General features: G+C 47.8%; 1 protein-coding gene across 1 annotated transcript in view; it reads left to right on the top strand.

Moving 5' to 3' along the window:
- Window positions 1-18,740, top strand: part of DDC (dopa decarboxylase) — a 107,258-nt gene extending 88,518 nt beyond the window's left edge. The window contains exons 10-14 of the mRNA XM_058431539.1: window positions 3,120-3,139; window positions 9,609-9,707; window positions 12,459-12,560; window positions 16,271-16,489; window positions 18,620-18,740. Of these exons, the coding sequence (XP_058287522.1) occupies window positions 3,120-3,139; window positions 9,609-9,707; window positions 12,459-12,560; window positions 16,271-16,471 (422 nt within the window). The 3' untranslated portion in view covers window positions 16,472-16,489; window positions 18,620-18,740. The remainder of the gene's footprint in view (window positions 1-3,119; window positions 3,140-9,608; window positions 9,708-12,458; window positions 12,561-16,270; window positions 16,490-18,619) is intronic.
- Window positions 18,741-19,199: the final 459 nt, after the last annotated feature.

The raw sequence follows: 19,199 nt of genomic DNA on the forward strand, positions 1-19,199 counted from the left end.
AGCTGCCCTGGAGGTCCCTGGGAGTTAGAGGAAGACCATCCATATCCAAGGAGGCTCCCACAGAGAAGCCGGGGTGCTGTGCATTCCTGGATTTGCCCTTGTAGCCCACTCCCTGTGGGTTGGTTAAGAGGCTTGGGGAGGATCCCTGGGGGAGGCTCCTGCTCTAGAAGCACTGAGAACCTGCTGGGCTCATTGCAGCAGCAGGGGCAGGTGGGCACAGCCATGGGATTTTAATATGGGCATGCATACCACCTGCAGACAAGGAAACATCTTTAACATAATGATGGCCATAATGTTTACAAAAAGGCTTTGCATCACCTTCCACCAATACCATGAGGAGGCAAAGTAAATGAAGGAGGTTGAGTAGGGTTGGTGAGGGAAGAGAAAATAAGATGAAGCCAAGGCTCAGATCAGCACACAAAGGTGCACCTAAGTCATTTGGTCAGTAGGCCTGCTCTCTGTGCTTGGTGCTGGTGACAGCCAAGGAGGCTCAGCACCCACCTGCAACGTCTAGCAGGGAGGGGATGAGCGGGCAGTTATCAAGTGGCATCAGGGGACACAGGCTGCTCCGGGGCCACAGCAGGGAATGCACAATTCTTGGCTTTTGCACTTCACCTATGTCATCTCATTTGACTTGGGCCAGTGTATCGGGCCGATTAATGGTAGGCATTGAACTAGAACCAAAATAAGTAGAATTTTTTTGATAACTGAAAATTCTGTCACAATGCTGGTGAGGTAAAGTGGTTCCACTAGTCACGTAGGCTTTGAAGATGTATTCCTTATTATTAAAGATGTACATTTGGAAAATGGAGTCAATGCTGGGCCACAAAATTCCCATAATCCCACCACTCAAATGCGAACTTTGCTAATATATTGCTGTATTTCTTACCAGTCTTGTTCAATGCATTGTTTGCTTTGCTTTAACTCTGCACCACTTACCAATTACCAATATACAAGCTGCCCTTCCCACACGTATCTCATGAAGTTTTACGTCTTATGAGACACATAAGACCTATTAAGTAGTCCACAGTTCAAGTAAAACCATTGTCAGAGGAAATTACTGGCTAAGAGGTTTGTCATTTCTTTATGTTAACAGTAAAGAATTGTGCAAGGAAGCTGCTAACTGGGCCAGTTCTTTACTTGTCCATAAGGAAGCAGATTCACGGAGAAGCATATAGGAACTGCACTAATTAGACACTGTATCTGAATTCTTCTACTGAAAGCCTCCAGTTTTTCTTTCCTGTAGAAGTTTCTGCAATGAGGGAAATCTTCTATAATTCTGCACCACCCAATATGGCAGCCACCAGTCCGCATGTGGCTACTGAGTGCTTGAAATATGGCTCATCTGTTGAAGAACTAAAGTTGAATTTCTTTTAGTTTTAATTGACTTAAATTTAAATGTCAACAGCCACATGTGGCTAGTAGCTACTGTATCAGATGGTGCAGTAATAGAAACTAAAAAGGTGGGGCATTCCCTCATTTTCATTCATGACAATCATCTGGTTCTTTGACAATTTTTTTTTTTTTTTCGAGACAGAGTTTGGCTCTGTCACCCAAGCTGGAGTGCAGTGGTGCAACCTTGGCTCACTGTAGCCTCCACCTCCCAGGCTCAAGTGATCCTCCCACTTCAGCCTCCCAAGTAGCTGGGACCACAGATGTACACCACAAGGCCCAGATAATTTTTTGTATTTTTTTTAGTAGAGACGGGGTTTCCCCATGTTGCCAAAGCTAGTCTTGAGCTCCTGAGCTCAAGAGATTTGCCTGCCTTGGCCTCTCAAAGTGCTGGGATTACAGGTGTGAGCCACTACACCTGGCCTCAACAATTTCTTACTGAGTGCTTCCTGCATGCACTCTGTTGGGTGCTGTTGTTTCATTTGCAGTGGTCTCTGTGAATCATTGCCAGATGCTGCTACTGATGTTATGTTTGTTTAACAAGCTCCCTTACTAATGAAAGGCCGTGTGGCGTAAAGGAGAGTACTGCGTATGGACTGAGATAGCCTGTGTGACTTTGGGCTTCCATCTCAGGGTCACTCATAAAACAGGGGGTGGAGGTCTTGCATCTCCTCTCAGCACTGCCATTTTTTATGCTAGTGGAGAAAATAACTATCTTCTCCTGGCAGCCAGAGGGCAGTCAGGAAATGATACCAAGTGGTGACTTCCGACGTTCTTGTAAATACAACGTAGGCACTCCTGTGCAGTGGATGAAGTGCAGGGTGGGGCGTGGGTTGTATTAGGTGGACAGCTTGTCCCAGCTGAGCATGGTCAGGGCCTGCTATGGCCCTGCCACAGCCCCTGTTGACTGGGGAAGTAGGGGACACTGATGTGCCTGGTCCAGCCCACATTTGTGGATCTACTCCCAGAGCACGAGACTCCCTTTTCCACCGATCTGTGCAGCGGGACTGCAGCACGTTGTCATAATCCTCACCTGACGCCTTGCGCAGGATCACTTGTATTAATAGAAACTCCCATCTATGAGCTTGCATCCAGGGTTCTTTCTCCTTTATGGTCCTGGGATTTGCTGCTTTAGGCATGAGGGGAGGCTCAAAAGCAAATCAGCCATTTTTCATAACCAACGTGGAGCCGCTGAATCCTGGATATTAAAACTGACTCAGCAGATATTCACTGAGTGTCTGCTCTGTCCCAGATACTGAACTAAGATCTGCTAAGATCCACGGATACAGAGATGAATAATCCCACCAAGAGTTTCATTCTTTTCTTTTTAAAATATTCTAATCACTTCGTATATCACAAATTCACCTTCCCATGCATGAATGAATGAATGATGAACGATTTACGTGATCTGAATGCTAACTCTCTACTGGGCACTAGATGAAACCTCAGATGTTCATGCTATGTAACTGCAGAAAGCACAACTAATGGGGGTCTATTGAGAGTGTAACATTTCCAATTTGTGTTTTGGGCATCCTGTTCTCAGGAGACTCCCCTTGAATATGTTACCCTGGGAAGTGCCACAAAGAACACCCAGACCCAGCCTTTGGGCAGTTTTATTTCTGGCTTAGAAGACACAAGAAATTTACCTGGAAGATGAAAAGGATTAGCATGTGATCAACAAACCTGTCTAATGGTTTCTTTTTTCTTTTTCTTTCTCTTTTCTCCAGGGCTTATCACTGACTACCGGGTAAGTGGGAGATTCCCTGTAATCTCAAATGCTGGTGGAGTGCTGGGGGGCTTTGCCACAGCTGTCACGTATCTCCTCCCCCACTCTCATGACAAACATGCACTGGTGGGCACCTTCTAACTGGGTCCTAACTGACAAATTAGGGGGGGTCTTGTCAGGTGGCGGACAGCTCTGCTGAGCCCCCCAGTCAGAGGTCTCAGGTTAGGAGGGGGAAACCTGGACCCTGGACTTTGATCCTGGGGAGGGGGAAGGAGCCTCTGCCCCTCATTCCTCTGGAAGGAAAAGGCCCTTCTGCCCTGGGCTGCTGTGTGCCTAGGGCTGCACTGGTGGTGGCAGTGGGAGAGTGAGGGAGGAGTCAGGGAACATAGAAATCTCCCAGGTGGGGCCAGTCGTCTCAGCAGCCTAGTCTCAAATGCATTGGTCCTCTCTTGTTTTTATTTGAAACAAGTGTTGAATGAGGCATACTTTGAAAATGCCAGGTTGTTCTAGTGTTAGTCTGGAAAGGAATCTGGGACCAAAGGCAGTACTGCGAGGCTTATCAAAAGAATAGAACCCAAGTGGGAGGGTGAAACTCAGGGGGAACAGAGGTGTGGCCACTGAGCTGGCTGTCTTCTGCCATCAAGAGATGACCTGTGGCCGAGTGCTGTGGCTCACGCCTGTAATCCCAGCACTTTGAGAGGCTGAGGTGGGTGGGTCATCTGAGGTCAGGTCTTCGAGACCAGCCTGGCCAACATGGTGAAATCCCATCTGTGCTAAAAATACAAAAATTAGCAGGGTGTGGTGGCAGGCACCTCTAATCCCAGCTACCCCGGAGGCTGAGGCAGGAGAATCTTTGGAACCTTGGAGGCAGAGGTTGCAGTGAGCCGAGATCACGCCAATGCACTCCAGCCTGGGTGACAGAGTGAAACTCCGTCTCAAAAAAAAAAAAAAAAAAAAGACCTGTGTCCATGTGTGGTGGGCACCAGACATCATCAAAGCAGAGGCTGCCATTTCCCGACAGAGGTGTGTATCTAAGTGTGTTTGGGGCAAACATTGTCAGCAGCCGGTGTGATAATGACCCAGCAGGGGCTGCCCCTCAAAGGCATGGGTAGCTTGCCTTCTTCCTGTGACAGCAGTGAGCCAGGAGGTGGGGGGCAGCAGTAAACCTTCCCAAGCCATCAAGGCTGGTCCTAGGACAGTTTTGGCAAAGTTTGCCTGGGACCACCCAGCTCCACACCCAGGGAGAAAGGCCAGGGTGTGTGCACATAAGGGCACAGCGGGAAGATCCATGGATGACGCCATTTAAAACTTTCATATAAATCCCCATTGACAATCTGACTTACCTTTTAGAAAGTTATTATTGAAGGGAAAATATGACAATAATATTAAAAATAACTTGAGGACCAGCTCACCCTGACCTTGCATCCTCGTGCTGCTGTGGCCTCTGTCTGTCTCCTCCTCTGGTTCGTGGCCTTTCTCAGACTTCATGTTGCATGAGGGTCACGTGCTGTACAGACCACACTGCAGCTGGTTCTCATGGCACCGAAACTAAAATTGCAATACCTTCTCCACTCCTCCACAGCCTTAGTAAGTACAGAAACTCTACACAGAATCCCATGGTATGTGGTATAATTATTTCCCTGTTATTTAACTACTTCCCTGGGAAAGTCCCTTGCTTTCCTAAATGACTATGCAGTTGGCATCTGGCGCATCCAGCTTTCTGCTGAGGATGAGCTGCTTCCTGCGGCATGAGACTGAAAATGGGGTAACAGGCACGAACACTTCATGCCTTTTATTTTATTATTTTTTAATGTTGCTCCTTCCAAGCTTAGATATCATTAGAAAAAAAGGCACAACACCATCTCTGGTTCACATAAAATAACAGAGGCTTTGCTAAAAACTCCGTATTGACTAACAAGTCCTCTAGGAACCAAAGTCCTTTTAGATAAATTTGGCACTGTCTTTCAAAGGCCTGGGGCACCATCCCCAGCAATGCTGGCTTATGTTACGTTGCCCAAGACAAGAAGCAGCACAGCTCTGCCCGCATCTAGCAGCTCAGGGAACATGATCTCCTCAGACAGTTTCTACCGTTCACCAAGAATCACAGATCTGTACTGGCACCCGCCTGCAGGACCGCGAAGGTGGCAGGGCTTGCCTGAGACTTCCCCAGCCTGTTCTTCTGCTCCATCCAGGGCCTTCCGGTCCTCAGGGCTCACTCCTTCTCCCCAACCCTAGGTTCTTCATCCTACTCCCTCCACCACCAGTCCCTGACCCTCATGGGGTGAGGAAAGAATCTGATCCCTGTCTTTCTGTCCCCTTCTGTCTTTAGTGCTGAGCCTCACTCTCCTCAGCACCTCAGGCCACACCCCCTTTCCTCACTGCTAATCCAGAAGACTTGAGCCCACCATTCACCTCAACTTGATGGGCCAAGCATTCTTTGAAAAGCATTTGTCCTTCTGTTACTTCAACTAGTTATCTCTACTTGTTATCTCTACTAGCTTAATGAAAGGCATTGGCCTCAGTTAAGGAAAGGTCAAGCATCAGCAGCCTGTGCTCCAGCCCTACTTTCAAAGGATCCTTTGAGCAGCTCCTGTACTCCCCACCCTGTTAGTCCTGCTGTGAGACCTGGATCTCTTTCACCCCATCTCAAGGCAGCCCCTTGACTGGCACTCCCTTTCCAACCAGGAGCTATGAGCTACTCCTGCAGCTACTCAGAGGTGAGTGAGGCCCAAAGCCTCCTCCAAGACTCCCACGCCACTGAGGGAGACAGAGGCGCAGACCATGCAGGCCCTGATGCCTGTTCTGAAACACACCTGAGACATCTCCATCCTCCAGGCTGCCCTTTGTGGCCCAAGAGGACATGCCCCAAGTCCTTAGCTAGTCCTCTGCCTGCCAGCTCTCCTCTTGGCGATGATGCTGAGGTCCCTGGCACTATGGCTGGCAGCGCATGAGTCAGGAGCCATGTGGGGACAGTTCTTGTCTGGCTGCCTGTTGCTTCTAAAGGAACCCAGGCAGGTGGGAAGCACCACAGCAGCCCAGCCCCACTGGCATCCACCAGGCTGGGGAGGCTTTCTGGGGTAATTGGCCTTCTGTGCTGCTGTGTCCCTAGAGAGGGCCAGAGATGGCACATCATGTGTTCACAGCCAATATTTCATGGCTGATGAGGGGACAAACGCATGAACCTTATGAAAGATGGATTGCAGAAGGTGGAAGCTGTTCTGGAGCAGAGGGGCTTCTAAATGCGAAGCACAGGCATTAGGCCTCCGCATACCAGCCCTAGGAAGCAGGAGTGGCCATGTGGGGACAGCCCCGGGCAGCCACCGGGAAAGCACACACAAGTTGGCCGGGTGTGAGTGTGGGAGCAGCCTCAGGGCCCCTGGTGTGCAGAGCCCCCAGGGCACCTCTCAGCCCAGCTTTGCTCTTTCTATCCCTTGGGTGCAGGCACAAGTGTCACTGCCTCTCACTGAACCCTCTCCATCTGCCACAACCCAGGGATATCCCTGGCCGTATTTCCCGGCATCTTCTCTTTGCTGCTATTTTTGCTACAATGCAGTGACCTCTTTCCCTCTCTGTGCTCACGTGCACCTCTCAGGCTCCTCTATGATTCCCACCTTGAATGTGAATTCCAGGCAAATGTTCCCAGAGCATTTGTTTTGCTGGGCTTAGCAGGGAATGAGAAGGAATATCATAGACATTTTCATTTTGTTCAAAGAGGCTGGAAACCCAAACCTAAGGCTGTCACAGCCATCATGCTGGGGAGAAGATCCCTGGATGGTGGGCTGCCTGCCAGGCCAGTGAGGAAGTGTGGGGTGAAAAGGATGAACAGGCCCTGGTAGTTCTGTTCCCCCATCAGTGGCTGAGGGAATGAGGACGGAGTGTTAGTCCCAGGAGGAGGCTGTTCAGGATGCGAGGTGTGGCAAGAGAGCTCTGTGTTCTTTCTAATGGTGAACGGCACGCTGAAGATGTCAGACAGCACCATTTGCCTCCAGTTTGTGTGGTTCTGGGTAAAGTGGGCATCATTATGCCTGTTTCATAGGGGAGGAGACAGAGGTTCAGAAAAGTTTGCTGAATCTATTGAAAGACAGGACCAAGGACCTAGGTCACAAGCCACTGAGCCACGCAGCCCTGCATGCTATTTGGATGAGGAAACTGCATCTTCTGGAAGATTGTTGATGGCTTATCGAAAATGGAACAAAATACAGGTTTAAAAATGATCAATTGTGGAGGAAAAAGTACCAGGAAATAGCTCATTTGATGTCCGGGAAGCATCAAATATGAATTGATTTCTACATGCAGAATCCTTTTAGATGACCCATGAATGAGGGTCAAATGGGTTTTACTCCTGATTTATTTAAGTACGTCCGTCAACAATCTTCCACAAAATGTGGGCTGGCCGCTCTGAGCCAGGCCAGGTGCTGGACTTGGGGCTGGGACTAAAAAGGCAAAGGAGACAGAGTCCCTTTCCTCTGGGAACTTAGTCTGGCAGGAGGTGAGGCTGGGTACACAGGGGTCACAGCCATCTACGGCAGGCGCCCAGGAGCATATTGGGGGAGGGGACAGTGCATCAAATTCAGTCTCTGGAGAGAACATGACAACATTTGGAGCCACATTTGAGTGAGCATTCAATTAGATGGTGTGCATTTTCACTCCGGGACCACAGAAATTAAGTTTATTTACCTTGGTATTCTTCCAAATGTTAGACTGAAATCACATTTTAATTTGTAGGAGGTTGACCGGTCGAGGAATGATTTTGGAACACAGCGCCCGTGCTGAACCATGGCAGGGAAGCGCTGTTTTACTGACTGTTAGTTAGATAGTCAGTCAGCTAGTGGTGGGATAAGGGATTCTTCTTTTAGATTTCCCAAAAGACAAGTTAGCTTAGTTCTTGAGCAGCCCAACAGCTTGCAAACACAGTGCTGACTAGCAGACAACTGTGTGTGCAGGTTCGGCTCAGGCTCTGCTGCACGCTGGCTTGGTGACATTGGGCAAGTCACTCTCCACACCTGCTTTCACTCCAAGAAAGTGGGGGATCTGAACCCTTGTTTACAGTGCTGCTAGGAAGCTCAAAGGAGATAAGGTGTCAACACACTGGGCCGGGCATGGCGTACAACCTGAGGGAACCACACCGAATGCCTGAGTCAGAGGTTGGGTCCCTGTTTCCCTTTTGACCTGAGAAGCTCCTGCAGAACCCTGGCTCTGGGCCCTTGAGCTGCTTCTCTTGTGTTCAGAAGCAGTTGCCATCCATTCATTCCACCCACACTTTATTTAATTTATTTATTTATTTTGAGATGGAGTCTCACTCTATTACCCAGGCCAGAGTGCAATGGTGCCATCTTGGCTCACTGCAACCTCCGCTTCCCGGGTCCTGCCTCAGCTTCCCAAGTAGATGGGATTACAGGCATGTGCCAGCATACCAGGCTAATTTTTGTATTTTTAGTAGAGAGAGGGTTTCATCATGTTGGTCAGGCTGGTCTCAAACTCCTGACCTCAGGTGATCCACCTGCCTTGGCCTCCCAAAGTGCTGGGGTTACAGGCATGAGCCACCACATCTGGCCTTCACCCACACTTTAAAAACCACCTGTGAGCCCTCCTACCGGGGAGCAGTGCGGGACTCAGGACTCCAGCTAAGCAGTCCCACCCGGCAGATGGCCCAGCTGAGCTCGAGTGTCGCACCTGGCTGCATTGTGTCACCCAGGCCCAGTAGGGAGCTGGCTCAGCTCTCCTCAGCGTCTTCTTTATAGCTGAAATATAATATGACTGTTAAGATGACCATGCAGTGCTGCTATGCTTACTTCCCAGCAGCCTCCCCATCCCAGTCCTTCCCTGCTCACTTCACCACATCTCCATCCCTCAGAGTGTGGGGGCAGTCAGCTGACTGGGTCTGTGAAAACCAGAGGAAGGACAGGGAAAGCTTCTGGAGCACGAGCATGGAGACACATTGTGTCTTCTGATGAGGGGTCTTGGAGTCACTCCATGGTGATCAGTGGGACCAAGAGTGAACCAGTATTGCTCTAGAAAACAGTGCCAGAACATCTGGGGCAGAAGTGGTAGACAAGAACGGGTTCTGGCTCCCTCCTTCCTCATAGGCAAGGACATCAATGAAAATTACCCCCTTATCCCCACTGGATGGTGAGCTCACTGGGGACAGGGCCATGTCTTCCCTGTTTGCTCACCACAGAACCCCAGGGCCCACCCCAGGGTCTGGCCCTGCTGTCCACGCCGCAAACATCTGTTGAGTGAAAACAATGAACATCGCTGGCTCCCAGGTCAACAGTCCCTGTCTGTGTTCCTTTCTCTTGGAGATTTGCAAAGAAAGCCTCTGCCCACATCACCGAGGGCCCTGCCATCCAAGACAGGCCATGGCAATGGGAGCAGGGTGGCCGCAAGGGAATTGGCTGCCTCCAAGAGAAATAGGCGAGCCGGTGAGCCGCAAAGGAAGCCAGCTCTTAATATCTTCCTCACTGATGGTCCGTTTCATGTTTCATTTCAGCACTGGCAGATACCACTGGGCCGAAGATTTCGCTCTTTGAAAATGTGGTTTGTATTTAGAATGTATGGAGTCAAAGGACTGCAGGCTTATATCCGCAAGGTGACTTTGTTTTTATTATTTATCTGGGTAAAATTGCAGAGGTCTTTCGGGACTTTAGAAATAAATTCAATTTTTTTTTCTTTTTTTTTTTGAGACAGAAGTTTCACTCTTGTCCCCCAGGCTGGAGTGCAATGGCACAATCTCAGCTCACTGCAACCTCTGCTTCCTGGGTTCAAGCGAATCTCCTGCCTCAGCCTCCTGAGTAGCTAGGATTACAGGCATGCGCCATCATGCCCAGCTAATTTTTGTATTTTAATTAGAGATTGGGTTTCACCATGTTGGTTAGGCTGATCTCGAACTCCTGACTTCAGGTGATTCACCCGCCTCGGCCTCTCAAAGTGCTATGAACCACTGCACCTGGCCTTCAAATGTCTTAATAAGCAAATACATGGCAAGAGAACCAGACTATACTTTGAGTTGTTGAGATGAGGGTATTTATAAGATCTGTTAAGTCACTTTCATTAAGATTGCAGGTTATCAGGTCCAGGAAGATGGTCACAGTAGAAACATCACATAGGTTGTGCTTTAGCCACATCTAGCCAAGAATGAAGTTCATTTAGCAATGGCAATCATGAGAACATAATGAATGGGTTTTTCTCCCCCAAAATTGCCAGAATAAGATAGATATTCCCTAGTCCAGTGGTTCTCAGACATGCTTCCAGACCAGCAGTGCCGGCCTGCAGTGGGGCCCAGCGACCTCTGTTTTAACAAGCAAACCAGACACCTTCTCTATGCACTAAAATTTGAGAACCACTCATCAGCTCCAAGCCCCACTCCCCTGCTTTTTTTTTTTTTTTTTTTAAATAACAATTGGCTGGGCGCGGTGGCTCATGCGTGTAATTCCAGCACTTTGGGAGGCCGAGGTGGGCAGATCATGAAGTCAGAAGTTCAAGACCAGCCTGGCCAACATAGTGAAACCTTGTCTCTACTAAAAAAAAAAAAAAAAGTACAAAAAATTAGCCGGGCATGGTAGCAGGCACCTGTAATCCCAGCTACTCGGGAGGCTGAGGCAGGACAATCTCTTGAACCTGGGAGGCAGAGGTTGCAGTGAGCAGAGATCGTGCCACTGCACTAAAGCCTGGGCGACAAAGCAAGACTCTGTCTCAAAAAAAAAAAAAAATGAGGAAACTGAGTCCTGAATATGAGCCCAGACCTGCCTAGAGCCACCCGTTTAGCCAGCTGCAGAAGGCCTGCTGTTGTTCTGCTGGCTCCCTCTGACCCTGGTGTCCTTTCTAAGCTGTGGCCTCATCTTGATGGACAGAGGTCCCCAGGCTTCATGGGAATAAGCACACCTGTGATACTCAGCCTTAGTGATGGTGACAGCCCTCCATTTTAAGTCCTGTTGCTGCTTCACAACCAGCTGTGCAGGGGCATTTTTCCCCAGCTGTCTCCTCTGTGGCACAGCCTATAAAAACACATCCATTTGCAAGCTTCGTAGAATGCCTAGGATGTGCCATGACCTGTCTACTTCCAAAGCTTCGGTGAGGACAGTTCCAGGAGCTGCCGAGCACTATGAGGACCTGTTTGGGGGCGAGAACTGGGAAAGGAGTATGCATATGAATTCACGGGTAGGAAATCCCCCTCTCCCCATTTGAGACGAATTCAGCTTTTTTGGGGAAAGAAAGCCAAAAAATGAGGGATTTATCTCTCCACAATGATGACATCTTTAAGCTCAAGGACAACTAGTTATGATCATGCTGGCTTCTGTTTAAAACACACCCCACTTCCTTCTTAAAGGGGACCCAATCCTGCTTTAGGAGCAGAGTCCAGCGACGCTCAAAGCCTGTCTCCTTGGGCGGGAACCGGCTTTTGGGATCGCCCATGAGGCCGAGGTCTTTGGCGCCCTCTGGTGGCATGACGAGGAACCGCTTGTATGACAGGTGTTTTTGTCCCAGTCACCCCCTGCCGGCGAGGAGCGGCGTTTCCGCAGGTCCTCCCCAGCACCTGCAACGTGGGGGCCCTGCTGTATGCGCAGGCTTAGAATTAGCAAGGCACGGGTCTACGCCACGGAGGGCTCCTTCTCCTAGGATCACATACTATCTGAATAGCTTCTGAGTTCTATAACTATCTGGAAGTGAAATAAGGTCAGTGCATTCAATGAGAGGAATTCTCATTGAGAATGTGAGGAATTCTCTGAATATGACAGAGCAGACAGGATGCCCAGCTCTAGGTGGCAAACGCCGAAGAGGAGCAACAGCTATGGCAGCCACAGAGCTGCAGCTCCATCAGGATGCCTTAGAATCCCAGCTCAGCCAAGGCCTCCGGGTGCACCTTGGGCATGTCGCTCACCCTCTCCCAGCCTGTTTTCTTATCTGCAAAATGGGGATAATCACGATATCCTCTGTGTCGTGGCCTGTCCTGAGGATGACGCTGTGGTGAGCGCTGGCGCCGCAAGCACAGAGGAGCAACTCGATGGGCATTAGCCATTGTCTCTTCCAGAATGCTCAAATACCTCCTTACGGTGTTTATTCTAACATTATAAAAGACAGTTTGGGTGTGATAAGAATAGTCCCATGAACAGAAGAAAATGACGATTGGTGTTCTGAAGACACTAGACCTGTGCTAATGTAGGGAATGAGTTTCTTAGCCTGCTTGGGAACAGCTGGTCAGTCAAGGGTACAAGTGCTTGAGGAAAATTGCCAAGAGCGTCTAAATGAATTATACATGTGCAGTCTAATAAGGTTTTCTAGGTAGTTAAGTTCTGAATTAAATGGCCATGAGAAAAACAGATTTTCCCTTTCCTCTTTCAAGCACGTCCAGCTGTCCCATGAGTTTGAGTCACTGGTGCGCCAGGATCCCCGCTTTGAAATCTGTGTGGAAGTCACTCTGGGGCTTGTCTGCTTTCGGCTAAAGGTTTGTCTACATCTATTCCATTCTTCATTTTCTGCGAATGTGACAGAGGGGAAAGTGTCATTCATTACCTCCATGGTCAAAAACCGGCACTGGCTCTCCAGGGATGGCAGAGGAAAGCCTGCATTCTTCGGCCCACCGGCCTGCCCTGCCCAATGCTGCACAGCCTTGCTTCTACACACGGCGGCTATTCCTGCTTCCTCAAGCCTGCCCTGAGACTTCTCACTTACATAGATTACTGACCCCAGAATCCTTACCATTTTTCCATCCTCAAGGCTCCATCCCACACCTCTGCCACTGGCCCTCCCTGGAGGACAGCGGCCTGTCCATAGCCTCACTAATCTGAGCGTCTTCTGTGGATCAACAGCATCAGCATCATCAGCATTGCCTGGGAGCTCCTTAGAAAAGCCAGTCTTGGGCCCCACCCCAGAGGTGCTGGCTGTGCACCTTTACAAGATGCCCACGCAGGAGTCTGTTTGACACTGTGCTGTGGTGTGCTGTTATTTTGCTGCCTGATGCTGTGTGTTCACCAGGTGAGGGCAGGCTAGCCCACATGGGTTGGGGCATAAGCCATCTCTACTGAGAATCATGATACAGTTCTCAAAAAGGCTCTAAGATGCACTGCACACATGCCCCTTGGTAATCTCCCTTGTGTACACAGATCCAGGTGAGACCTAATGCTCTGTTTGGTTTATGAGGTTTTTTTTTTTTTTGAGACAGAGTCTCACACTCTGTCGCCCACGCTGGAGTGCAGTGGTGTAATCTTGGCTCAGTGCAACCTCCACCTCCTGGGTTCAAGTGATTCTCCTGCCTCAGCCTCTTGAGTAGCTGGGATTACAGGTGTGTGCCACCATGCCCAGCTAATTTTTGTATTTTTAGAGACGGGGTTTCACCATGTTTGTCAGGCTGGTCTCAAACTTCTGACCTCATGATTCACCCGCCTCGGCCTCTCAAAGTGCTGGGATTACAGGCGTGAGCCACTGCGCCCGACCGAGGTAGCTTTTAATTCACAATCATTTGAAGCCTTTCCTGGAGGCTTCCTTGTTCAAATTAAAGACAGCACCTAGAAGAAGGAGCAGGCTGGGGTCAGTGTCATTGTCAAGGGGCTGCCAGTCAGAGTGTGGCACTGCCACTCCACCTACCACGTCCTTTTGCCTCACCTGACTCTTGGAGCTCTGAGGTGAGGAGGAGCTGCGGCCGTGGGAAAGCCTGCAGGCAGCAGAGCAGGAGAGGAGACTTGAGCCCTTGGAAGAGCATCAAGCGATGAGACCTGGGAGGTGAACAGAGGACCAAGAGGGCAAGACATGCTCCGGGTGTTTGTGGGAGAAGCTCAGTCCATCCATGTCCAGGATGTGTCCAGTCAACTAACCTTGGTTCTGGCATCGTACTTATTAGACTCATCTGCTGTCAAGCAGTTGTTTTCATTCTTGTTTTTGCTGACAGTTTTCTTCTAGGATTTTTATATTCTATTTTTTTAACAGTTCTATTGAGATATAATTCACTTTGTTCATTTAAAGTTTACATGTGGGCCGGGCATGGTGGCTCACGCCTGTAATCCCAGCATTTTGGGAGGCCGAGGAGGCCAGATCACTTGAGGTCAGGAGTTCAAGAACAGTCTAACCAACATGGTGAAACCTTATCTCTACTACAAATAGAAAAATTAGTCAGGAGTGGTGTCACACACTTGTAATCCCAGCAACTCGGGAGGCTGAGGCTGGAGAATCACTTGAACCTGGGAGGTGGAGTTTGCAGTGAGCTGAGATTGTGCCCAGCCTGGGCGACAGAGCAAGACTCCATCTCAAAAAAAAAAGGCTACATTTGAATATTTTTAGTATATCTACAGAATTGTGCAGCCATCACCACAATCTAATTCTAGAACATTTTCATCCCCCAAAAAGAAACCCCACAGCCAGTCACGCCGCATTCCCCGTCCTCAGGGCTACTAATCTGTTTTCTGTCTCTACAGGTTTGTCTAGTTGTCTTCTTTCACTTAGCATAATGTTGTCAAGGTTATGGCTTTTATTTTATTTGGATAATTTACAGATGCCACCAAACCCATCTGTGTACTGGTTTCTGTCCATTCTTCTCTCATGCCATATAGTGAGTCCTCTCATGCAGGAAGCCCAGGGCATTTTTCAGCTGACGAATGTTTCCTTTTGTAAAACTTTGCTTGTGCCTCCAGTCTGCAAATCCAGTTTCTAGAGGAAGCACATTAGTCAAACACTGTGGCTCACTTTTCTGCCTCCATATCTGCCATCTTGGCCTCACTCTCTCCTGGTCTAATCCTCTCTAATCTGAATTTCACGTCCTCTCATGCTGAATGCTTCAGTGTGCCATGTGGCTGTTTACTAAAGCAGATATGATGTTGCTATGGCATCATGGTCCCTCTCCCTCCATCCTCATCACGGCCAGAACTTGCTTGGTCTCCATCTGTGTGCACTCAGCCTACTTTGTTCATTGTCATTGTCCCACCTCTGCTAGGCTTCTTGCCTCTACTTCATGGAAGTACTGCCCTATCCAGTCTGTCTGAAAATGGCAAGCACATTTTTCCTAAATAATTTGCTTCCATTTTCTGTGCTCTATACTTTGCAGATGTTTGCTCTCATACTAAGTCTTTTTGGTAAAATTCCATTCCCTTCGTACCATAATTTCTTTTTTTCCTCTATCCTCATCCTTGAATCCTTTTCTGGATTCACCCAGACCTGGTGTTCACCCATGGTTTCCAAATTTCCTCTGGCCCATCACTGTCTACCTGGGCACAACAGGAGCAGGGCTCTCAGGCCCATAGCTAGAGGCCAGGGGATTTTCGCAGCTCTATGGCCAGATGCCAGCATCCAGCAGGTGCTCATCTGAGGTGGTTCCATGCGGTGGATAGAACTCTCCCCTTCCCACTCATCCTCCCTGCTACTGCACTCTGAAGACAGGGCCATGAAGTGCAGTCCTGTGAGGTTTGGGTGACTAGGATGCAGTGTCCCACATTCAGTTCCTTCTATTTAAGACTCCATGGCTTAGAAGACGTGGAGTCACTGCCTGCAAACAGAGGAAGGACAGAGGAGCAAAGGGAGGTGGAGGTGAAGTGTCAGGAGACTGGCTGCTGTGGAAGCAGGGCCCAGGCAGGACAGCAAGGGCTTCCTATTGGCTTATTGATACCAGGCTTCCATCTCTAGTGTAGTGGGAGGGGTGGGGCCTCTGCCCCTACCCCAGGCTGGTGGGCTGTGCTCGTCTGGAGAGGCACCAGTGGTTGCTCGGTCCTGTGGTTTGTGGACATTCTTCTCAGATTCTAGCGCGAGCTTGACCATTATGCTTCATTTTCTAGGTTGTTGAGACTCTTCTATGTTTCCATGAGAATTTAGAGACTCCTCCCCTGGTGCCATCAGAAACCCCAGTTCTGCTGTTTAAGCTCATATATTTGTAGATTACATATCTAGGGATCTTTATTTTCCTTAAAAAAAACTTAGACCATGGAAGGGTCATCTTTTGATGGCACATCAGAATATGGAGAAATTGTCTGTGGGGAGAAGATGCATGCAGTCTTTTAGGGTGCGTTACTATTATTTTGTTGAATTTTGTAACATCGTAAACGCAAGGGGGATGGTTAGTCGGCTTCTTCCTGATGTACGGTAGGGTTGCCAAGCACTGGCTTTCCTACACGATCAGTTAATTTTTGAGTCCTCAGAGACCTGAGCACAGTTCCTCTCTTTCAATCCCTCCAGGGTTCCAATAAAGTGAATGAAGCTCTTCTGCAAAGAATAAACAGTGCCAAAAAAATCCACTTGGTTCCATGTCACCTCAGGGACAAGTTTGTCCTGCGCTTTGCCATCTGCTCTCGCACTGTGGAATCTGCCCACGTGCAGCGGGCCTGGGAGCACATCAAAGAGCTGGCGGCCGACGTGCTGCGAGCAGAGAGGGAGTAGGAGTGAAGCCAGCTGCAGGTAGGCTGCCCTGGGCTCATTTTCTGCCTGTCTCCTTGTCCTGTGGCAAGAGTGTCCTCCTGGAGTCCAGACCCAGCTACAGGCCCAGCCCGGCCACTCAATGCTGCCAGAGTGCATTTCCCTCACCTTAAAATAAGGAAGAGAAGGCCGGGTGCGGTGGCTCACGCCTGTACTCCCAGCACTTTGGGAGGCCAGGGCAGGCAGATCATGAGGTCAAGAGATTGAGACCATCCTGGCCAATGTGGTGAAACCCCGTCTCTACTAAAAATACAAAAATTAGCTGGGCGTAGTGGCGTGCGCCTGTAATCCCAGCTATTCCAGAGGCTGAGGCAGGATAATCGCATGAACCTGGGAGGCGGAGGTTGCAGTGAGCCGAGATCGCGCCACTGCATTCCAGCCTGGCGACAATGCGAGACTCTGTCTCAAAAAACAAAAAAAAAAGAAGAGAAAACCATGTTAATTCTGGAGAAGCAGAAGGAATGATACATTGTGACAATTCTTTTAAAACTTAGATTTTTACTTTTTATTCTCTTACATCAATCTCTGTAATACTTCAGGTTTCTTCAAACAGCATTTGTTGAGATAACTTACTATCATAACAAGCTCATATAAGAAACTGGTGACCTTTAGAGAACTAATGAAAACAATAAAAAGGGAATTTATTATGACTCACGACTTGCCGTCCAAATTCTTGATGGTTTGAAGAAAGGATATGTTTCGACTACCAGGCTTCTTGCAGTTAAACCCTGGAGACAGCATGCAGTTAATTTGTAAAAACAAAGCACACCTTTTAAATAAATGTAGTGTTGGCAACATGGAGGGTATTTAAAATTATGTTCGTGGGAACCCAGACAATCTTAGAAAGCCTCTTCATTAGGTTATCTTAAGAATGTCATCCTGTTGGGGTATGTCTACCTTTTTCTGTTTCTTTTCTTTTTTTTTTTTTTTTGTCTTTTTGTCCCATTTGGTGGAAGAATCTGTGATCCCTCCTTAGGATCTGCTTCTCTTTCTCTCTCTCCCTCTCCCTTTCACAATGGCTCGTTCATTATAACCCGTGGGGGATTTAGAATCTGTGGATCATGTAATGCATTTCCTGATTGCCTACAATTTTATCTTCTTTGCTGTTGATTTTATTTGTGAATATCTGAAAAAGTATAGTGCTCAACAAGTCAGAAGTTGAAAATCACGTTTGGTATATGTGATAGACCTGTCCATGGCTCCTGAAAGTTGAGGCCAAAGAGCTACCTTCTCAGTCAAAATGTGCCCTGAGAACCAGGTCCTTTCCCTGGTGCAACCAGGGCCTTCCCCCACTCATAAGCTGAGAGAGACCTGGGGTCTGAGGAAGAACTCCTGACCCAGAGCAACTCCAAAGTGGTATCTCAAGCATCTCTGGAAGGTAGTGGGGAGAGGCTTATATGCTGAAGTTATTCCATTGCTCTCAGCATGAGACTATGTGAGGGGAGGGAAAGTACCGCTGTAAGCTCTGTACGAAACAAATCCCTGTCAGGCAAATGCTCCCGACTCACATTTCTGCAACCCCATCTTTGCACCTATCTCATAAGCATGTATCACATCAGGATCTTATTGACATATGCCCAGAAGAACATATGTGGAGAGTGTAGCTCTGAAAATTTATCAGAAACAAAGGTGTGTTTCTGATAGGAGTTTCAGTTCCTCTGGAGTCATTATATTTGCTGTAGATTCAAAAGGTAAAAATGAAATTCAATTTTTAAAAAGATATGTGATACAATAATAAGTCCTAATGCATGTATGCTGTTTTGGACAGATTAGAACAATAAAAATCTTAATATCTTGATTTTACTTGTACTTATTGGAGTTTATTACATCATATTCATGTGGTCATAGTTCTGAGAGAAAGTAGGAACTATTCTTATTTCACAGAGGGTAGAAAATTAGGCAGAGATTCTAGTTGACACTACTACAATTTTCATCAGAGAAGCCAGATTGGCAATAAAAATTCCTTTATTTAAGTTCAAACTCTTTGGCATTGCACAATTGTCTCTGTTTCATTGGAGAAATTTTATATTCGTTATTTTCAAATAAGAAGTACATGCAATTCTTATTTTTTTTTAATGTAACCATATGCTCATGCTATTTTTTTCCCTGTAGGAATCAAAAGTTGAAGAGAGATATATCTGAAAACTGGAATAAGAAGCAAATAAATATTCTGGCTTCATGGAACCGAGTCTGTCTGTGGCTTCCCATGTCTTTCTCCAAAGTTATCCAGAGGGTTGTGATTTTGTCTGCTTAGTGTCTCATCGACAAAGAAATATTACTTGCTATATAAAAAGTTAATCTTCATGGCTATAGCTTTTATTCATTAGCTGTGATTTTTGTTGATTAAAACATTACAGACTTTCATGTTCTTGCAGCCCTCAGAAGTGGCAGGAAAGCCTGACTGACATATTTTCTAGGGCAGTCTATGTTCATGCAACTTGAAATTATATCTGTGGTCTTCAAATTTTCTTTTGTCATGTGGCTAAATGATTAATAAACAATTCAAGTGAAATACTAATTGTGTCAGATGATCATCTTGTTCTATGTTGTATCAAATTTATTCTTGTGATACAGACATTCCCTCCAAAGTAGACAAAGATACAGCACCCTTGGGATGTTTTTAAATGGCATTCATTTATTCAGCAAATGTTCATTGAGTGCCTAGTATATGTCAGGCACTGTTCTGGATACA

This window comes from Hylobates moloch, unplaced genomic scaffold (assembly GCF_009828535.3).
Source record: "Hylobates moloch isolate HMO894 unplaced genomic scaffold, HMol_V3 SCAFFOLD_1, whole genome shotgun sequence".
In the NCBI taxonomy this organism is placed as follows: domain Eukaryota; kingdom Metazoa; phylum Chordata; class Mammalia; order Primates; family Hylobatidae; genus Hylobates; species Hylobates moloch.